The 24,439-nt window shown below is 32.7% G+C and overlaps 1 protein-coding gene across 1 annotated transcript in view; it reads right to left on the bottom strand.

Annotated features, from left to right (window-relative positions):
- Positions 1-24,439, bottom strand: part of LOC128991144 (disks large 1 tumor suppressor protein-like) — a 166,096-nt gene that overhangs the window by 68,766 nt on the left and 72,891 nt on the right. The window contains exon 2 of the mRNA XM_054413907.1: positions 12,712-12,843. Within this exon, the coding sequence (XP_054269882.1) occupies positions 12,712-12,843 (132 nt within the window). The remainder of the gene's footprint in view (positions 1-12,711; positions 12,844-24,439) is intronic.

The following is a 24,439-nucleotide window of genomic DNA, read 5'->3' as shown; positions in this document are numbered from 1 at the left end:
GTTGCATGATTGTTTTAAGATTATGGATTATGAAACATAACAATTTTCAGTTAAGCTTTAACCACTATTATGTACAGAGTAGCAAAGAAGTATGTGTTTTAATATCACTTGTAAATCATGCTAGGGACATATTTTCTCTTAGAATTTCGTTTTTTCTTCAACATCGTAACCAGCTAAAATCTCAAAGTGAAGTATTATACTTATTATACTGTTTGGGCCAGATTTTAAAAACTATATGCGAATCATAAAAAAATTCAATGAAAAAACAAACATGTACTAAAACGTAACATCCAAACTTATTAAACACATCATTTACGTCAGATTAGACTCAATCAGTCAACAGTGAACGGATTCCAGGAACTTTACTAACACATGTTCCTATAACTTTACTGATTACTTCGTAAAAAATAAATATCGGCGGAATATTTTTCGCACGTTTTTCCTGGTCAAATTAGCTGTATAAATGTATGTTAATACATTTTACTTGGTACTATGGGGTATTTCATTTCGTGCACTCATCGTGGTTTAATATCAAGCACGTATTCTTGTTAAATCAAAACTCAGTTCGTATATCTTTCTATTCATACAATGCACAACAAATTTAATATAAATTATCTTTTAGATTTACTAATTACATATATACAACAAATTAAACTTAACATAAATTCAATTCCAGTTGAGTAAAACTAAAAAAGGTATCTCATTCCAAAGAAAACAGCTAGATAAAGTTTTAAACTGTAAGATATAAAAGTTAAATAGGACTTAGTCAACGTACTGAATCAAACTTCTTTTACACAACTTTCCCAATTGTATTTCAATCTTGTAAAGTAATAGAGTAGACGGTGGTATTGTTTTATCTAGATTCTCAAAGAAGCAAATGTTTATATCTCTTTATTGAAGTTATGAATTTAATTAAGACAGTAATGTATTAAACTTTGTTAAAAACTATAGTTCGAAAGAGGAAATAAAATGTAAAAGCATGCTCAAAAGTTCTAGTGTATAGTGTAAATTATTTACATGCCAATTGAACATATGATGTAAAAAGGATACCCCCGCCGCAGCAAACCTGCAGACTACGCGAATTTCCATTTGTTTAGTGGATTTACATTAAAATATCTCCTTAAAAATATAACATTTATTCCCTATTCAAATAGCATCATTTTAACGAGTACTTAGGTTTTCTGCAACAGGAAGCGTACAAAAAATGTTTTTTTGTGAAATATTAATAATTAAGTATGAAATAAATGTGTTTTCCAAATTTGATCAAAATATGTTCATAAACAAGCAAACTACAACAATTTACCTATTCTCCTTAAAAATAACATGGGCAATTTAAATTATTATTTTTTTTTTTTTCATAACTATTAGACGCATAACAACTCTTCAATATACTAAATTGTTTTTTTTTTAAGCACTAAAAAATGGTTTGGAAATAAATTGCATAATATTATATTTGTAGGGTCAAAAATGGGAAAAACAAATTTTTACCCCATAAACCCCCATTCCCATAGTCCGATCATGCTGGATTTTCTTCACAAAACATGTAAATCCCCTTTAAACACTCCAATGAAATGTGTCGATAAGAGGTAAGGTTGGCCAAATTTACGAGGCCCATAGTCAAACACTGGCTTTGATTAGACACGTTTAATCCCCAATATAAAGTTTTACCATGGTTTTACACTGAACTATCAATAGATTTATAGGTGACTAGAGACACTTTGTCGAGTGTTATACGCCAGCTGTTTGTATGATTTAGTGGTATGACGGATAAATAGTGTGAAAACGTTAAATTACAAGTACTGTAAATGTTATTAGCCTATAATCCCTTCCATGTTATGGAGATCAGTGTGTTTAAATCTGATGTAAAAAAATAATTTTAATTTTTTACCACTACAATGTTTAAAATCAACTATTTTTTATTAGGATTTTATCAGTGTGTTTAAATCTGATGTAAAAAAAATAATTTTCATTTTTTACCACTACAATGAGAAAATCAAGTATTTTTTATTAAGATTTAGTAAATACTGTATCAAGTCAATAGTTCCAAATTGTTTCTGATGTGATACTAAAATTGAAGCGTATACCATTAATTGTATTGTAATTATACATTGCCATTATATTTTATACCATAAAATCATATTTGAACCGAGCTCGTGAAGTGTTCTGCAGATAATTAATGGAATGTATGCATGCTGTGTTGATCTATTGCCATATAACAAAGGCGTCCTCCTTCTACCGTTGTGCAGCGTTTTCCTAGTATACGTCCAATTGATATTTTTTAGTTCATTTGAGAAAATATTGATTAGAGAGTCCCAATTACTTGAAATATAATAAAATAAAATAGGGAATTCGCTTATGTTTGTTTTTATTTTTATGCTTACGCTCAAGCAGTCCATGAAGGATTTGTCTGATAGTGGGTTTTGCAACGTTTTAAATTCATTACACAACTATGTTACTCTACAAAACAAACAGTTTATACTATTTTACAATATTAAGCTATCATCATTATTAATTGCTTTTATTCATCAAATGGTTTAGCCTAATTACAGTATTTTGAAGCCTTAATTTTTATAACAAAACAAATAAATGTTTTATATTGGTAAAGTTTAAATTGTTCCACCTTTATTTACAACTGTATCGCATTTTACCATAACATTTACACGTGATTAAACTGACCTAAAGAACTAATTAGAGTTTAGTGGCCAACACTTTAAATAAAAATTTAAATTTATTTTTTATCAAAATTAATTAGAAACTTGTATTTATAATAAATTATTTTAATAAAAAATATATACAGGGTGTTTTTTTTTTAAACTTGCATCTTTATTTATATAAAAACCGCAATAGATAGAAATATGCAGTTGGCGGTAATCATCTATTGACGTAGAGGGCAAAATTTGTTTGAATTCAACGTTACATTCACATTCCCCCCCTTTCCCCCCTGCCCACAACTTAATTTTTTTAAATAGCAAGGTACCCCTTGTGACATATCAAATAAAAGAGCATGAAAAAAGAAATCTTTTGATGAAAAAAAATTGAAAATTGGTTTATAAATGTGTAAGATATTCCCCCCCTCCCCCCCGGAACTTATTTTTTTTAATAGCAAGGTACCCCTTGTGACATATCAAATGAAAGAGCATGAAAAAAGAAAATGTTTGGTGAAAAAAAAAATAAAATTGGCTCATTAATTTGTGAGATAATCCCCCCCCCCTTTTCCCCTACCCATAACTTGTTTTTTAATAGCAAGGTACCCGCCCTTGTGACATATCAAATGAAAAAAAATTCACCAAACATTTTCTTTTGTCATGCTCTTTCATTTGATATGTCACAAGGGGTACCTTGCTATTAAAAAAAATTAAGTTCCGGAGAGGGGGAGGGGAAAATATCTCACAAATTTATGAACCGATTTTCAATTTTTTTCATCAAAATTTTTCTTTTTTCATGCTCTTTCATTTGATAGGTCACAAAGGGGTATCTTGCTATTAAAAAAATTAAGTTGGGGTCAGGGGGGAAAGGGGGGGAATGTGAATGTAACGTTGAATTCAAAACAATTGGGCCCCCTACGTCAATAGATGATTCCCGCAAACTGCATATTTCTATCTATTGCGGTTTTTACATAAATAAAGATGCAAGTTTTTAAAAAAACACCCTGTATATATATCAATACCTTTAAACAATAGTGCGAATTGACATCTCACGACTAATGCAAGTTTCCTATTGATTATGAGTGATTACTATGATAGCAAATAATCCTCTTTCAGTAAATTGTCGATTTTATGTTTGAGCCTACACTAAGGTTCAAATAACAGACGACTAACAATACGTTATTAATTATTTTTTAGCATTTAAGTAGGTATAAAATAACAAATAACCCTGAAGTTAGAAATAATAATAGCAGTAAGCGTGAAAAAAAAATACCTTTTACGTGAGCTGGACAGAAAAAAAAAACATTTTAATTGTCTTAAGCTGTCCCGTGAGGAGGATATATCAAAGAAATCATGTTGGATCATGTTTATACGACAATTCTATTTGGTGCATACACATTAAAATCGTTCGTACTTTTAAACAATACTGCACACTCATATTTTTTGAATGAAAGAATATTTATGTGACGTTCAGAGTAATGGCCATAAAGCAAAAGTTACGATCTAAATAATCGGACAAAATCCGCTCACCGATACTCAGTCGCTGCCAATACTTCACTGTTATGAATGGTTCGATCATGATATCGATAACTCTAATCACTGTTTCATGTCACGGTATACTACCACAAACTGAAACCCGGTCTTTGGTCTTTTGAAATGCATCTGTAATCAGAACTAAATACACTATAAGGAAATTTATTTAAATATTAAGACAATTAAAAGCCTCCGCATATAGCCTATACGCACGATGGATTAAAAGTTATGCAAGTAAGATTAGAAAACCGTTTACTTATACGTAATTTTAAAAATAAATATACAAAAAATAAGTTAGCTGGAAAATGTTGTTGGTTGTTCATTTTAAGAAAACATCAGTACAAGTTAACTCCACTGACATAATTTGCTCTTGACAATATATTATATTGAATAACATCATTCAAAATCATTTTTGAAGGTAGCATTTATCATAGGGATTTCGTGACGCTGGCGGCAAATTTGTTGTGTCCAGAGATGGAATATGACAGCGTGAAAAAATACGCCAAGTGAAAGTCAACTATTGTTGACCTAACGAAATATTAGATTTAACTTTACTGAATTGATTAGGCAGTGATAATTTTAAGTCCCGGTATAGTGTAATATTTTTTCACCATTATAGATAAAGTAATGAGACTTGGTATATCAATAAAAACGATAAATGTCTACCCTTTTCATCTACTGTAAGTCAAACCCCTTAAGGGGGACAGCCTACGAGAAGTCGGACAAAATTCTTAAATAGCAGCATAGGTAACAAATTAAAGTTCTTAGAAGAACGATTGCCACAAACCCGAGCTCAAACGAAAACTGAGTAAATAACGACAGCTGTTCAAAGATCCAATGAATTTGCAATGCTTATTACCACTTCCTCCTCTAGGGGCGCCTTCTAGAAATCGTAAAAAAAATTTACATAGACGTTAGAATAGGTCGATAAGCACATCTAATTAGATCTTTATTATTACAACGCCGCAAATTTATGCTTGAAAGAAAAACAGAGTAAAAAATCGCGACCGTTCAAAAATTCAAAATTGCGGATTCATGACATGTTTGAAAGCTGCAAATTAAGACTCTATGTAACGGTACAATAACCCCAACATATTTCTTTGATAGAAAAGTAAATTTGAACATCCCATTTGGGATGAAACTGAACTACTGCCAAAAGAAGTAACGTTTAAAACACTTTAAAATTCGTAATAATTTGCACATGAACCGTAAAAAAGCGATAACAGTACAGCCAGCGCTTTCCTACGGCAACACCGGGAACTACGTGAAAATTGACTTTTTACAGTAAGTTTACCTCCTCCCAACCTCCCACTACAATATAAACAAATTTAACTCGTATTAAAATCGATAATCTACAAATACTATTTCAACAATTGAGTTGAAACCAGTAGAAAGAAACGCTGAATATTTTCATCCTGATAGTATTACAGCAAAAATTACAATAAAACAATCTTTATTCTTTTCAAATCATATTTACTGTAATGTCCGGCGTATTGTAGGGTTTACAGCTTTATTTAAGACAGGAAAGTCAACTACAATGTAATTCACGTGTATTATTCAAAGTTCCCTATGGAGCAAAACTACTAGAAATTCCTTAGAAATCTAAAAGGTTTGTTAGCGTCAACTTTGCGCTGAATATTGTATTAAATAGTAAGTATTTAAAAATTATACATACTTGTTTACCTTATACTGCTGTAGTGAAAATGGTACTTCCTTACCTTTGCAATCTAAAATTTACAATTTTATTACCAGGTGAATTATGATTTCCTTTCTTATTGATGAGTGCAAATAAGAAAAATGAGTAAGTTTCGGAACGAATTAGACAAAGAAAACATGAGTTTGGATTTATAGGTTAATCACCCTATAAAAGTTTATTATTTTCAATATCTAGATTCTCAAAGAAGCAAATGTTCATATCTTTATTCAAGTTATGAATTTAATTAAGACAGTAATGTATTAAACTTTGTTAAAAGACTATAGTTTGAAAGAGGAAATAAAATGTAAAAGTATGCTCAAAAGTGCTAGTGTATAGTGAACATAGTTTACATGTCACCTGAACACGTGATTTAAAAAGGAACCCCCACCGCAGCAAACCTGCAGACTATGTGAATTTCCATTTGCCTGAGTGGATTTACACTAAAATATCTCCTTAAAAATATAACATTTTTCTCCCTATTTAAATAGCACCATTTAATGACTGTACATACCTTTTTTACCTTATACTTCTCACGTAGTGATAATGGTACTTTCTGACCTTTGCAATCTAAAATTTACAATTTTAGAATTAGACAAGTAAAACATGAGTTTAGGAAAATAAGATAACTATAGCCATGGTTCCTGAGTGTAATAATGTAAATTTATATTTTTCATGCAATATGTTTTTCCAATAAGACGATTTTAGTCATAGAAGCCCTTTATTGAATAATATAAATATGTCGGTCTAAGCTAGCTGACGATGCCGTTACTAGGGTGTTAATCAATTTTAGATTTATAGGTTAATCACCCTATAAAATTTATTATTTTCAATATATTCTATGAAAATATCAGCGTAATATTTTTCTCCAACCAAAATTACGTAAATTCTTTACACACAGTAAAGTACAACATTCAGTTTAAATTATTATGGTCGAAATAAACCAATGTCTTGCAAAATTAAAACAAAAGTATAAACAAAGACAAAATTCAACCTAGAATAAATGTCAAACTGAGAATATACTCAAGAGGATACACAAGTAACAAGTCAGTTAACGAGCATAACAAGATTAGGTTTCAGAGGTAAACGACAAAAGAGACGGTCTTAATGAGGTAGTGACGTCACTCGACAGATAAACACAAGGGCTACATCAGCAAACAGAAGACGACATGCTATCATCACAGCACTGAGTAATGAATCTGTGTAAATTATTACATGTTATAAGGTCAAATAAATCAGTACATGGAGAATCACGTAAGGTGTCCACTTTTGATTTTCAGACAAACCGTTGGGCACCCAATGCTGATATGGAATAGTATATTACGTTACTAATTCTGAAAATAAGTGTTTACCGGACGAGTGTGGTCGTTCCCTTGCGAGACGAAGTCAGGTACGGGATTACCATACGAGTCCGGTAAACACATTTTGGACGAGTTACGTACGTTATTTTACGCCATACTACTAAATCTGTACAAATCCTTATGTCCACCAACTAAAGGACTAAAAATCACTAGTCATGTCATAACCTCTAAGAGAGGTTATGTTTTTGTTTATAACCATTCATTGCCACCTAAATACAGTATAATCAGCTGATTGGTGTCCGGTAAAACTCATTACAGTACCGTAGTACGCAATGAAACCCCATTTGAATAAGCTGGCGGCAAACAGCTGTTTTCTGGACTAAATCCTTGCGTGGGAAGTTCGTCAAAATAATGTAGTGTGGCGTAAATATTATTACCACTAAACTAACCCCAAGAAATGAACAAAAGATATTTTAAATGTTTTTCGAATACAGGATGTACCAAAATTAGAGGTTCACTAGTTCCAAATCTCACAATTATTCAAAACATATATACGTCATATTACACTTTTAAAGCTCTTCTTAGTACAAACATATTAGTGAATCCGAATTTTACTATTGTTATTAGGTAAAAATGGAGACTCTCTATGAAAAAAATTGTACTATTGTATTTTTAATACCCTATAGTTTCATTAAACTGTAATTATTTCTTATCTCATTAAAATTCTACATTCTTTATAAGCTAAGTTAAAATTGAATATGCAATATTACGATTATGCCAAGAAAACAAAAATTTCAAAATTTTCCTTGGTCGAAACTGAAAAAATGTCCAAATACAATCATTTTAGAGATTTGGTTGGCTACGTAAATATTAAAAAAAGGTATTAATATTGAAATTTTAGTTTTAGTAAATTTTTGAAATATTGAATATTAAATTAAGACTTAGCTCATAGGTAATGCACGATTTTAATCGGAGTATAGATATATGCTTTTAATGAAAAGTATAGCATAGGGTTTTCAAAATATTTAATGCCAATTCTTCCACATTAAGAGCCGTAATTTTTTTTAAAAATAGCCAAATTCTGATTCCACCAAAATGCTTGTACTAAAAAGCATAAAGTTATAGATAATATTATATGCGTTTATTTGACAATTATAGTGAGATTTCAACTACTGAACCACTAGTTTGGGTAGATACCGTTTTTAAAAACATTTGAAATAATTTGTAATTATTCTTTGGCCTTGCTCAAGTTGGAAAAGTTTTTATTTCATCAATATGAGAAGGTTTATCTGAATATAGATGACAAATTACGTGTTCATCCTGTATACAACATTAAAACATTTAAATCTCTATACAAGTTTAGATAAAGTAGTTTACATTTAAGTCATCCTATCTAATCCACGCCTAAGCATGGTTTGGGTATTAATGAGCAAAATGCAATTTATGCTAATTAATACCTATCTTTCATTATAAAATGTCAAAATCTCAAATAAGCTGTCCAAATTGCAATTAGCTACGAATTAAAATTTGAATTGTGGGTTTTTCCACATAGACATTTTGGATATAGTCGATGGTTAGTTATGAAACCTCCATAACAGCCTAGACTAGCATACTTAGGTGCATTAATTTCAAATATATTAATAAGGAAGGTACTGTGTGTGCCCACAATATAAACAAAGCTATTTAAACAATGTTCTCTTTGGGCCAACCCGCTGTCGTAGTTGATGGAGACGCCGCTAGGTAGCAGGACAAGCTTCGAATGTACAAAAATCAATGACAACAGCTGATCACACAACGTCACAACCGCTCTGAAATTTGACCTAGTCCCTAATGAAGGGCAGCAGGGTAAATAGAAATATCGTAATTTTAAAAAAGCCTAAAGAAAAAATATACATAGTTAATTTTACCGTAAATCATGCATTATGTTTACAGTTTCGCAGTATGAATCGAGTTTTTTTTTATTGTAAGTCATGGCTATGATTTTAAAATACTAGTGTAGACGCCCAATTTCGATTGACTAGCTGTAGTAATTTTTCTCTTCAATATTACAATTAGCATGATATTTAAATTAGCATTTTGAGTGTGCTATAATATTGTCTCACTTAGTTTTTGATACGGTAGATGTTATAGTCTTTAAAAAACGTTTGGCGTTGTTAAGATGTTGGTGTTTTAACAGTAATAATTGTATTAAAAGCGGCAACTTTAACTATTGAATGAAATGTCTAGCTGTAACCTTATTCATAGGTAATTATTATTACTGCATGGAAAACTTCTAAGATTCGTTTAGAAAATTATCTTAGAATAGAAAATTCAACCTAACGAAATGATGTAGTAAGCTTTTTCTTTATGACTATTAACAATAAATTATATAAGGTTTGATTGGCAAACTATTACGATTGGCTTTCGTAGAACAGACGATAAAATAAGTAACCAAAACTGATTTGTTTTTTTTGCCTGTTTAAAGATGTTTTCCCTTAAAATTATAAATAAAGTAAATATGTAAATAACAGCCAAAATATTCCTCACTCTTTCTGTAGTGTACCAAACCAACTATTCAAATCTAAGACAATTTTGCAGTAATAACATGTAACAACCAATTAAGTACCACACAAATAATTTTGTACACAAAAGAAAACGTTTGAAATTATATTCATGTACTGTATTTTGTAAAAGTCACTTTTTTAACAGCCAATCAGGCACTAACACCATTGATTATTAATATAATAATCAAAGGTGACACCTCCAAAGCATATTTTTTACTTAGAAGTTTCGACTAAATATTTTTAACCTAACTATCTTACTCTCTTTGGTTAACTGTACAGTGTAGCCTACAGCACATGAACAATTCAAATTTCTGTGATGCTTTTGTATAACTTGCCCTTAACGGTTAATTAGGCAAACACCTCCAAAATCAAGTTTGTTAAACATTTTACACAGCTCGTCATCGACGGGTCGAAAGATGCCGTTATTCGAGCCACAAAGGCGGCTTTTCAAAGAGCAATTTTCACACACATGAACAATTCCTCGGTGGGATAATTTTGCTCAAAGGCGGGAACTGGGAAGTTCAGATGTAACACTCGTCCTATCACTCTCTCACTCTCCCACTCACTCCCTCTCACTCTCCCCCTCGTACCTTTTCATCCATACCTCTCTTCGACGCATCATTCCGTAACACTTTGAAACTCTTCAGTTTTTTTTCCGAATTTTTCACATTACTCCAGGCTGGACCTAGGGGTTACAGCATTATCACTTAGATAAAATCCATTGGTGATTTGGCGGGATTCGAACCCGGGACCCCAGGTACCGAGGTCCCGCGCTCTAACCAGCAAAAAAAACTCTTCAGAGTGAAACCAACTTGTTTATTTATGAGCCAAGGTCGGTCTATAATAATAAAATATATTTATATTGTGTTTTTGAATAATTAAGTAGACCTCCCAACAATATGGACTAGCCAAAAATCCACGACTTTTTCACCGCTTTGTAGATGGTGTACCTTAAATGTTATAACTGGTTTAGGCATTTATAACTGAATTATACCTCCTATCTGCCTAAAGGACCCCAAGGTATCCACTATTTCCTCAAAGACGATTACACTAAGTTATTTCTTATTTCTCTTTAGGTTTTTCTTACTGTGATTGTTTCTGGGGAAAGAAGGAAAATATAAATTACTCTTTCAGTTTTGTATGGTAAAAAGCATACCAAACCAAACTAATACGTCCGGAGCTCGATTATTCCATTCTTAACATTTAACGTGGAAATCAAATTACTTATTACACGGTAGTGCATCACCAGTTTCAGACACGGATCAACGGATCAGACACCGATCAGTATTTAATTTTTAAGTAAAAGAAACTTAAGATTGGAAAAGTTAAGCCGTTAATGTGTTTTTTTGTGTTTTTATATTATTAAAACAATGCGAAAGCACCTGTTTATAAAGGCGTTTTCATAAACTAAATTAAGTATATTTCACTAAAAAGTAGTCCTCACAGCACATTACCCGTTACAACACTATTACCGGACATCTTGCGGATCAGCTGAATAGACTTACATGTTTTGGATTTGTTTTAGTTCGGTTTCCGTATGGTGCGTTTTGCTATTTGACATTCTTTGAGAGGATATGTTAACTGCATATTGTATTGCGTAAAACGCGCAAAAAAATTAAAAAGGTGTTTTATGAATAGTCTGCTTGCACTATTCAAAGTCTATAGTTTAGCTAAAGCAGCAGTTTGATTAATTCCAAATGTCATGAACAAACAGCTGATAGTAAGTCCCGGTAATTGTTACAACTCACAACCTAGCACTTCACTGCAAACGACTACCTTTTGTACCGTCTGATAAATCACGAATAATAGCAGCAGTTTGTTGAAATGGTTAATTTCCCAACAGGGAAGAATAGAGAGCGGAGTGACAAAATGTGCGTCAAGGGGCTGCGATCTAATTAATGTAGACACACTTAAAGCTCCCACTATAGACACAATGCTGTGAGGTAGACTAGACATTTCAATCCCGTGTTAATGTTGTAGCTGATTGGAATGAAAAGAACTTCGATTAAGTTACCACCATAGTGTGCAGCTTTTGACCGACTTATTAATCAACCCATACATTACTTCAGGCTATGTCTAAAAGGCGACATTATCAATTAGATAAAATCCATTGGTGATTGGCGGGATTTATCCCGGGACCTCGGGGCCGAAATCCCACGCTCTACCACTATAATTATGCGAACCCCATAATTTAAGAAATGATTTACATCAATGAACAGTGACAGTGCAGTTAAGGTATCCAAGGAGAACATACAGAAACTAATAGTTGTGAAATAAATTGTGAAATTATAAAATAAAGTATTGTCAAAATATCCAAATTAACTGAAGAAAGAAGAATTTAGACCTACATTATTCAGAAGAAAATTATTATTACAGAAGATTGGTGAGAACATTCCTTTTATTATTAACTCAAACTATAGATATCTCCAGGATCCATTTTGGAACTAAAATTACCTCCATATTTCAAATTATAGCAAAAGAAAAGAAAAATTAATCATCTTACTAAAATATTGTTTCCACATTATTACTCAATCTACATTTTAACTTATTGCCTTCCATAAATTCAAAGAAATCTTTTGATTCAGTCTGCACGAATCCCACCCCTGGAGAATTTTTGTAACCACTTATTTAGCATTAAACATTGTATTCAATAACACCTGTACCTCATCATTTCTATTATTAGTTAAGACAAAAATAAAATAAGAACAACATAATTAGAGGTTTATTTCAGACTTCTCTTTAGTTTGCTAAATTCAAACAAGCCCCACGGCCATATATATCTTCTATATTATGGTATATAGCATCACATATCAAATATATATGACGTAGTTAGGTGAGCTCCTAGATATTTCAACCAACTGATCATTTACGTGGCTGCAATGATGACAGTTAAGTGTTTTAACACATTTAACTATTACACAATTAATTTTTCTTAATTTAGCCTGTTGGCTTGATTCTTACAGGTGTTTTAAGTTGCAAACAGCAAATGAACTGACCTAGTAAAGCTTGGAAGAGACGAGATTTGAAGATGCGGATGACCCTCTCGATGGCCAGACGTAGCTGCTTATCCTGGGGCTTGATAAGCTTGGAGTGGTAGTCTTCTAATAGCTCCAGCGCGCGATGAGCCTCTGAAAAATTAACAAATAAATTTACTTTTCAAACCTTAGAAAATATTACATGGATGTCATGCGATAGTGGAATGTAGAAGAATTTAATTTGGCAAAGCAATACGAGAGGCTAAGTACAGGAAGATTCTGTCTGTCTGTATTTTCGACTAAGGAAAGTAAAATACATCATACTACCAATGTGAATTTGGCCAGTTATACAATGAAAACTACCGTCATAGGATGAAGCCTTCAATGAATATCCTGTAAAATACTAATGTCTGTACTAAACACTAATATTTTAACCAAGGATATGTTATAGTGAGGGAACGCATATTTTATGTTACATCAATAAATTGAATTGTAAAATTATGGGATGGCATTTTGGCAATTGCACTATTTCGCAATGGCTCATTCGCACTTTGCTGCTAGTAACAGAAATGCGGCGAGTGCTGAAGGTTTATCGAGTGCAGCAAAGATACTTTGCGCTCTTTTATACATTATATTTTTCTTACAGTTACTATAAAACGTATAAATAATGGGTAATTGTAAGTATATGCAGGTTAAGTTTTGCGATGCAGTTTCACAAACTAACATACCTAAATGTAATCATCTCACAAAAAAAACCCTATTGGAAGTTGTTTCACAAATTAGCAAATAAACATTTTAATGAAATTAAACAAACAAGATGAATTACAATCTGATGAATGTTTTTGTTGGCACGCAACAACAGGTTTGTAATCAATGTCACTGTGTTCATTATTTACAAACATTTGGCTTTAATAAGTCACTTAACAACACGTTTTACGTAAGGCTAAATTCAAGCGTTGAACGATAATTGTTAACACGCAACAACCAGGTTTATAGGTTAGGTTATAGTATATCGTTGTATCAATTACAGTAGTGTTCAAATGGAATAACGAATAAACAGCTGATCGTAGTCGTAGTATATAGTGTTGCAGACGTGTTCTCAAGAAACTTTTTGTGTTGTTTGGTTGAAATACTGGAATGCGGTAAAGTAAAATGATTGCGACGAGTAAAAAATGATGGTGTGGAGGGCATAAAAAAGATTGTATGTATTGTATACGTGGTGAAATGTATTCGATGGTACGATTTAAAAGATTAACCAACAATTTAATTCTTTTACAGTCGAAAAAAATTTAACAAGTAAATATTAAGAGTAAAGTTTTACTAAGTTCCTCGCACGAACGGGTTTCCTTTTTGCAAATTCAAATCACATTCTGAATTTAATCTGTCAGGAGCATTAGAAGATTAAATCAGCGTTTTCATCTTATTTCCTACCTAAATTAAAGCTCCCCTTTTGTTTCATGTGACATTAAACATAATAAATAACATTTGTTGAAACGTATAAAATGTAGCGTACTTATTGTTTACTAAAATTGAACTAATTCGCCATGCAACTATGAAGAGGTGGTTTATTCAATCGTTAACTGTGTGAGGTAAAACATACGGGGATTCTGAGAATATTTATTTACAATTAATTATAATTAGACTTCCGAAAGCATCACCTAATCGACTGTTCAAACAAACTCTGGCATTTTTAGAAAGTTAAAATAATAAACAATTAATCAGCATAGCAAAAATTTTAAATGAGTCATTTTCTACAAGCAAAGCTTTACTTTACATATTTTGTACTTCATAAGAATACAACTCATATACACATCATTGAATCACAATTAAAATAGCTAAATATTGTCAATTTTTATACTCCTCTCTATTACAGTTTGGACTTTATTTGTGTTTATGTTTTCTTCTCTTATGAAAATTTAATTATTAAACCAGTTTGAATGTACTGTACTTGCATGAAGTGTTTTCTACTGGAAGTTGAGTATAATAGACTTTTTGAATTATGCGTTATTTATTATCTAAAGATTACATGTTATAAATGGTTGTATATTTGGGTATACAAATTATTCCACACGCACTAGATTGCAACATATATTTTAAGTTTATATTTTCAGCCTAATGCATGGTAAATAACTGATATAAATCTTTTTAGATATTTCCAAATAATATGCCATTGTTTTGTATGAATGGTTTTCATCATAAAATTATGATTAGGTAATGGTTTTATAATTAAACTAACCTATTTGAAAATTAAATTAAATACAACGGACGCGACATCCACTAAAAATCAATAACAAACTATTTGAACTGTACTAAATGAATGCAAGGTCCAAACAAGAGTCTGAAAATTAATTCTACTACAGTTTCTTCTTAGTCTGTAATAAAAATGAATTACTCAAAATTAAATTATTTGCTTAAACCCAAACAATGCTTAAGAATTAGGTATTAATTTTACAAGGAAATAGAATTTGCAGCAAAGTTGTGTTTGTCATATACAAATATATGACGTGGCATTTGGACGACAAACTCAGGGTAGAAGTTAGTTTGGGCTACATAGTTGCAGAGTTAGTTGAGGTCGTCAGTATGCAACACTTACAACAATGTCCACGAGGGTACAAAGGCACTTTTGAAAGACTTCAACTCAAAATATTTTAATTATTTCTTGTTGTAATTTTGTAGAGAAAGTATTTAAAAGAAATTATCATAATGAAGCGACCATTTCCTAATGGTAGCACGTAGAATCAGGGCCAATGTACGTTTTTAGAGTCCACAGAAGTCCCCCCTATTATTTATTCAATGGTATTAATAATGGTAAAAAAAATTTCGTTTTATTGACTTTTTCTATTCATAATGATACTTATTAATATATTTTCTAACTATCAAAAATGCTTGTCAACTTCTGCTTATCAAACTTGAAATAGATGTTTTATCTACATATCTATGAACTGTACTGCTACATATCTACCCAGCACAGATATCAGCCGAGTTCAACACTAGGATGCTAAATGCGGTATCTGCAGTATAGATTCAATGAATTACGAGTGCATATGGTGCAATGTTGGCGAGTTTACATATTAAAACATGTTGCTGCAGCCAAATACAGCTTCTGCCAGTCTGAGAAAATCTGCTTTGCTCTATATATAACTATATGGAAAAGTATATATATTTCAGAGTTAATGCGAATAGTTATTGTGGGAAATAGGTTTCTCAAAAGAAATTAATCGCATTACGATTCAAAAATCTTTTAATATTGTAATTTATATTTATTATTTATTAATATAGTGTATATATTGTTATGAAATAACAGAAATAGTAGGCCAGGAAACTTGAGTCTGAAAAAACGTAAATAAAATCATACTACCTCAGTTTTACCATGGATTATACAGTAATTAGTGTCAGCTCAAACAAAAACTTTAGCAAACAATCATAAATAAATGATTTGCTAGATAATTTCAAGAGTTTTACAAAATGCACACGACAACATGATGGTTTTATCATTTGACATAACTTATCACAGGCAGCCCTTGTCCCGTATATCCTTCTCCACCTACATAGCATTTGCGATAACTATTCCCACGTAAAACTACATGAAATCTTATTTGAAACTGTACCACCCTCATTAGGAGCATTTTTATTTTCACTGTAATGTCAGCTTTAAAAATTACTGAAATGTTAGATTGTTCATATTTTAACTGTTCGCATTATAGGCCTGAAACAGCTCAAATCTAACCTTAACTGTTTTGCATCTATTACATCAGACATTAATTTAGACAAATGATCGTCACTTACAATAAGTTTAATGTCCCCGCGAGTTGTTAGATGATTCTAATAAAAAGCTATTAAATACATTAAAGTATAAACACCTAACCAGATGGTGTTTAAACGCATAGTGACCACCCATCAGTATTCCGTAAAATGTTTTTAAAGTTGTAGATTAGTAATTAAATCTTAATTTCCAAGTGGAACTTCAAAGCGCAATTTTCATAGAAACAATACTGTAACAGAACCAATTGCACAAAAGAAATAAACATTTAACATCCTTAAAAATAAAATGTTATGAAAAACAGTGTTAAATTATGTTTAAGATACGAGTTCAGTGTATTGTGTTGTATGAAAACATTGTTTGTCTAGAGGCTACACAGGACAATGCAGATAGATGCAACAAAGAACCTCATCAGCTGAGTCGGGACATCACATGAGCTGACGTCATCAGTGTGCTGTACATGTAGAACACTGTTATGATTGGTGTTAGATACGAGTTCAGTGTATTGTGTTGTATGAACACATTGTTTGTCTAGAGGCAAAACAGAACAATGCAGATAGATGCAACAAAGAACCTCATCAGCTGAGTCGGGACCTCACACGAGCTGACGTCATCAGTGTGCTGTACAAGTAGAACACTGTTATGATTGATGTAAGATACGAGTTCAGTGTATTGTGTTGTATGAAAACATTGTTTGTCTAGAGGCAAAACAGGACAATGCAGATAGATGCAACAAAGAACCTCATCAGCTGAGTCGGGACCTCACACGAGCTGACGTCATCAGTGTGCTGTACATGTAGAACACTGTTACGATTTGTGTAAGATACGAGTTCAGTCTATTGTGTTGTATGAACACATTGTTTGTCTGGAGGCTACACAGGACAATGCAGATAGATGCAACAAAGAACCTCATCAGCTGAGTCGGGACATCACATGAGCTGACGTCATCAGTGTGTTGTACTTGTAGAACACTGTTATGATTGGTGTAAGATACGAGTTCAGTGTATTGTGTTGTATGAACACATTGTTTGTCTGGAGGCTACACAGGACAATGCAGATAGATGCAACAAAGAACCTCATCAGCTGAGTCGGGACTTCACATGAGCTGACGTCATCAGTGTGCTGTACATGTAGAACACTGTTATGATTGGTGTAAGATACGAGTTCAGTGTATTGTGTTGTATGAACACATTGTTTGTCTTGAGGCAAAACAGGACAATGCAGATAGATGCAACAAAGAACCTCATCAGCTGAGTCGGGACATCACATGAGCTGACGTCATCAGTGTGTTGTACTTGTAGAACACTGTTATGATTGGTGTAAGAAACGAGTTCAGTGTATTGTGTTGTATGAACACATTGTTTGTCTAGAGGCTACACAGGACAATGCAGATAGATGCAACAAAGAACCGCATCAGCTGAGTCGGGACATCACATGAGCTGACGTCATCAGTGTGCTGTACATGTAGAACACTGTTATGATTGGTGTAAGATACGAGTTCAGTGTATTGTGTTGTATGAACACATTGTTCGTCTAGAGGCTAAACAGGACAATGCAGATAGATGCAACAAAGAACCTCATCAGCTGAGTCGGGACATCACATGAGCTGACGTCATCAGTGTGCTGTACATGTAGAACACTGTTATGATTGGTGTAAGATACGAGTTCAGTGTATTGTGTTGTATGAACACATTGTTCGTCTAGAGGCTAAACAGGACAATGCAGATAGATGCAACAAAGAACCTCATCAGCTGAGTCGGGACATCACATGAGCTGACGTCATCAGTGTGCTGTACATGTAGAACACTGTTATGATTGGTGTAAGATACGAGTTCAGTATATTGTGTTGTATGAACTCATTGTTTGTCTAGAGGCTACACAGGACAATGCAGATAGATGCAACAAAGAACCTCATCAGCTGAGTCGGGACATCACATGAGCTGACGTCATCAGTGTGCTGTACATGTAGAACACTGTTATGATTGGTGTAAGATACGAGTTCAGTGTATTGTGTTGTATGAACTCATTGTTTGTCTAGAGGCTACACAGGACAATGCAGATAGATGCAACAAAGAACCTCATCAGCTGAGTCGGGACATCACATGAGCTGACGTCATCAGTGTGCTGTACATGTAGAACACTGTTACGATTTGTGTAAGATACGAGTTCAGTCTATTGTGTTGTATGAACACATTGTTTGTCTAGAGGCTACACAGGACAATGCAGATAGATGCAACAAAGAACCTCATCAGCTGAGTCGGGACATCACATGAGCTGACGTCATCAGTGTGCTGTACATGTAGAACACTGTTATGATTGGTGTAAGATACGAGTTCAGTGTATTGTGTTGTATGAACTCATTGTTTGTCTAGAGGCTACACAGGACAATGCAGATAGATGCAACAAAGAACCTCATCAGCTGAGTCGGGACATCACATGAGCTGACGTCATCAGTGTGCTGTACATGTAGAACACTGTTACGATTTGTGTAAGATACGAGTTCAGTGTATTGTGTTGTATGAACTCATTGTTTGTCTAGAGGCTACACAGGACAATGCAGATAGATGCAACAAAGAACCTCATCAGCTGAGTCGGGACATCACATGAGCTGACGTCATCAGTGTGCTGTACATGTAGAACACTGTTACGATTTGTGTAAGATACGAGTTCAGTGTATTGTGTTGTATGAACACATTGTTTGTCTAGAGGCTACAAAGGACAATGCAGATAGATGCAACAAAGAACCTCATCAGCTGAGTCGGGACATCACACGAGCTGACGTCATCAGTGTGCTGTACATGTAGAACACTGTTACGATTTGTGTAAGATACGAGTTCAGTCTATTGTGTTGTATGAACACATTGTTTGTCTAGAGGCTACAAAGGACAATGCAGATAGGTGCAACAAAGAACCTCATCAGCTGAGTCGGGACATCACACGAGCTGACGTCATCAGTGTGCTGTACATGTAGAACACTGTTACGATTTGTGTAAGATACGAGTTCAGTCTATTGTGTTGTATGAACACATTGTTTGTCTAGAGGCTACAAAGGACAATGCAGATAGATGCAACAAAGAACCTCATCAGCTGAGTCGGGACATCACATGAGCTGACGTCATCGGTGGAGGACAGTTGAAATTTGCTTTGTGCATTTAAAGTGTATTTATGGCGCTGCTAGATTTTAAAAATTTAATATCATCATAAGTAGATAGTGTCGTCTTAATAAATAAAATAATGTTGGTCAATAGATACAATAACACACAACGAACTACATATACTTTTATATAAAAAACACAATCCTCTTCATATACTTGGAAGTGTACCATAGTATCCTCTGTAGTACCCTTGTAATATATTTTATAAGTAAATATAATTAATGTTTAAGATTAGCTGCTGGAAATAAAATGTGGTCTTAATCGACACGTACAATACGTAAAGGACAAAATTCGCTTTTATCTGTTACCAGTTTCGTGATTTAAATGTGTGTCTTAGAGGACCAACTTTTTAGAAGCCATCATTAATATAGATATATTCCCTATGCCATAAACTAATTCAACCCACTCAGCCCTAGCAAGTATGATACTATAACAGTCTAATCAGTCCCTAATGAGTCATGTGGAGGGAAAAAATTAAACCTCCATATCATACAAAACCTAAAGCACTTTAAGGACTCAGTTTTATTTTTGGGCCAAGAAGACGCCAGTAATTCGAGGAAAGATCCCTCGCGGTTTATTATTAATGAGGACGGCCAAGTTTCCAGACTACAATTGGATTTACGCGTGGTTAGTGGCGGATTACGTTACTCTCCAGCCTCGTATTTTCGGCCATCAATTTTAGAATTACCATTTCGTGGAAAACTCGCTAAAACTTTTGTTTAAGGTTATGAAAAATAAATTTATACCGTATTTTAAACTATGACATCCCCCCCCCCCGTAAACTACAGTCTACTGATTGGTGCGTTTTAGTCTTGTGTTTTATGTTATCGAGTAGCATTGTAGGCCTAGCATCTTTACGTGTTAGGACTATAATACGAATGTATTAAAAGACACCTTCAAACACTGCCACATGTATTTTTAATCTATATACACTGTGTTTTATTCAACTAAAATAAATTAATACTATTACTCGCATTTGCAAACGAATTGCAATAGGTTTTGGTGGACTCAAAGTTGACTTTTCCCCATTCTTCGTAAATATTAAAACGTTTATTCCCAATTATTCATAAATTTTCCATTTTGAAATATCACTTCTTAGATCTTTCTGCCATGTTGCCTTGTGTGACGTGAGGCTATTGATTGATGTGTGGTGTTACATATCGTAAGGACCTTTATGGTTTGTTAGTCCTCCACAATATGATTAATTGTGAAGGTGATCTTCGAAACAGATATATTTATGACCTTATGGAGCAAAAGCTTTTACTACTTCTTTATGGCTGAATCACGTAGCCTAAATTCATTGACGATTAGGGAAATTTATTAGGCATTAGCACTCTGCTAGTAGAACAGTAACAAATTATCACACCACTTTACTTAGTAAATCCTTACACTCGCCCCTATTTTCTTGCCTATTACCTCGAATCACATCCTTACTTCATTATACGTTCCATACGTGCTTTACAAAAGAATTCTAAAACGGGATCAACTGTTAACACTGCAACGCAAATATAGGCCTAAATATTTAAAAACAGATGTTTACCTTCATAAGAATGTGTTAACCAGAGTTAGATACACATCGTGCTGCTGCATTACAGATAAGCCTCCCGACACAAAGCAAAGCTCTCTTCTTCTTCTTCTCAGAATGCCTTTTACGCCTCGGCCATCATTATCCCTCTGGGCTCCTTCAAAGGAACCAGGGGAAAGCTATAATTTAGTAAAAAATTTAGATACTTCAAAAATGGCCACTCAAAACTGAATATAGTGATAAATATAAAACATTAGTGTATATTTACGACAGACAAAGTACTAAATCTATAATAAATATTTTGCATGAATAGATATGTTTCTATAAAGTGCATAAATTCACTTAAATGAACTTTGCATGCATACTTGTTTATGTTACTTATTATTTTTAGGTTAAATTTCCTCCACATATTCTTTCATCCCACAATACATTATCTGACCAAACAAAAGGTCCAAATTGAAAAATAACTCGACCACAGAGGGGTCTTCATTCAAATTGCGTTTTTGCTCAAGAGGACTTCTCAATAACATATAGGCTCATTTGAATGTAAAGCAAGAACTCAAAAGAGTCATTCTTTGGAGGTTAGAATGAGTAAATTAATGGGGGGTATCAAAAATGTCTCATTTATTATACTCAAATGAAAATACAACAGAAAACTAAGGATATATTACACACTATAGTTGTTCATACTCGATTATCCAAGGTGGATTGTTGCCATACGAATATAATGGAAGTCTTTCGCCACAACATAACGAAACATATCGTTAACACATAACCATTACGCAAAAGATCGATTTCAAACGGCCCATCGACACAACACATTGTCACAACCAATGATTATATAAAAGATAAATTAATACAGGTTCAAACGAATTTATTTGCAAGTGAACTTAACGTACCTAACATATATTCTCGTTGTGTGTAAACATATAGAAACTTTACTAATATTTGGTACGACACTCTTTGCACTGATGATTTGTTCATATTATATGAATCGAAACATTGTTTTATTTTCATTATACACCTCCAAAAGATATGATTTCTTCGTATTCGTACATTTAATTAGTTTACTGTTAACGTTTAATTAACCTTCCCCAAAGAACCTTGCTGTAATGGGAGGAATCTGTAATTGTCAATTAAAGTAGTTGCAAACAAATGATTTCCTCAGAGAATACAAAGCTAAATGATGCATCTGTTATCTTTTTTTTTAATTTTCCTCGTTTTATAAACTTGTGTATTGCATTTCATGATAAAGATTGACTTTTTAAAGCATAGAATTTGACTTAATTGTTGATATAACTTATTTCGAAACTTTACGTACTACCCTCATATATCTTGTTAATAGAAATAATAAATAAACGGTAAAAGCAATCTGACACATACGAGCTCCCATAAGCTTGTCAACAACCTTTATCATGGGTAAGCTGTAGGAGTAACTATGATAATTTTGTAGGAAAAATCAGAAAAGTTGTAATAACTTTTAAACCGTAATTGTTACAGTAATTGGGGTTGCATTATTTTGTTTAGAATTATTAGGACCATAACACATTAATTTTCATCAAAACCAGGGTTTTTACAAAATCCGATTATTGTAATTTTAAGGGTTATTATATGGACAATAACATAAGTTACAATAACTTTTGAGAAGTTGTTTTTACAGTAATGGCATTTGTACCATTTTGTTCAGAATCTAAAGGACTATAACAAATTACAATTTTATCAAAATCGTAGGGTCATTTTTTGGAAAATCAGATTTTTTGTTATTTTATAGGTTTTATGGGAAAATATCCATTAAAAATCAAAATTTCCAAAAAATGAAAACAAACTGCTGGAAATACCATAAATAATCGGACTACAGGTAAGGTATGTAGCTCTGTACACATCCACACACACGCACACACACCATGAGAGGGACAGACACCACTTCGAAAACCACTTTTTTGGGTTTAGGGGGCCCAAAATGGGTATATCCACTCAAAACTCAAACTCGAAAATGTTGACGAAAACAATACTTTTTCCGTATAGGAGGAGAAAATAAAACAAGACCATTTTCTTTTTAAATCAAAATTTAATTTTAAACTCAATGTTTTTACATTTGTCCAAATCCGAACGTTTCTATTTCAATACTTAAAAGGATTGATCCTGGAAGATTTGCCAATCTTACCTTATCCTTGCAAAAAAGTGTAACAAATGGTAAAAAAACATAATGTCATTTAGTAGTTATTCAATCTAATTTATAATACTCGTATGTTCAAGATCGATCTAGACCTACAAAAAGATGTAGAACTGTCGTTCTTTTTAATTAGGTACTTAACTTTTTTATATTTTTTACATTGCACTCTAGGCATGTTACGTTTACAGTTCTTTTACATGAATAAATGATTTTAATGTTTGCAACATTTAAGATATATTCTAGTTATAAAATTGAGTATGTCTTGTGGGAGAAATTGCTTTTTGTTCTAAGAAATTTTTCCTTTAAAGTATATTTTGGTGTGAGTTGTTTCTGCAAATTTCGTCATAAATAATTTTATACACTCGTATCTTTTACAATTGGAAACAACATATTTGGTATGCAGTATAATTGACGCTTTAAAATATTTTTAGCTATCCACTTAGAGATTTATCAACAGATCTGTAGACTAGGTTTTTTTTCGAAAACTATTATTAAATTACTATAATAATTGGTTTATCACTATTTTTTTTACATTAAATCAGTTTCCTCTTTCACACACTAATACGACTTAAGATCTTGGGAAATAGCTTTCGGAATAAATGTGGATATCACTTTGTTCAATTCCTAAACCAATTATAAAACCACCAAAACATATTAGAACTAGTTACCTCAATATTAGATTGTGTCTACAATAGCAAATTATATTGCAAACATAAAATAAAGTCTGTGGAAAAGATGAAAAGCAGAGGAAATCTTGCTTGTGTCGGCTGTTATTCCCACTTCAGCTTATGTAACCTGTTTATATGTAAACAGAAAACAAGCGATGTAAGCGAATATTCTAAACGTTTACTGTACCAGAAATGTGGAAGAATATCTTTCTAAAAATTTGTTATACGTAACATGTTATACATTACGAGATTTCTTTTATTTGATATCTCAAGATGTAAGTCGCAATATATACTCAGTATTCAAAAGTCTTGAAACCTCTTAATATTTTCACTTATGAATAAACAAAGAATTGTGAACTCCTATGTATACTTCTTCACTGCAGTTACTGACTTTATGGTGAGTCTTGTTCACTGACTGTTAAGGAAGTCTAAAAAACAAAGATTATATAAGTAGCACCAAACTTTATC

This window comes from Macrosteles quadrilineatus, unplaced genomic scaffold, assembly GCF_028750875.1.
Source record: "Macrosteles quadrilineatus isolate MER2022 unplaced genomic scaffold, UCM_ALF_1.0 Scaffold_3__2_contigs__length_128488019, whole genome shotgun sequence".
NCBI classification, from domain to species: Eukaryota; Metazoa; Arthropoda; class Insecta; order Hemiptera; family Cicadellidae; genus Macrosteles; species Macrosteles quadrilineatus.
The sequence above is the reverse complement of the archived record's forward strand: the minus strand, read 5'-3'. Positions and strand labels throughout refer to the sequence as shown.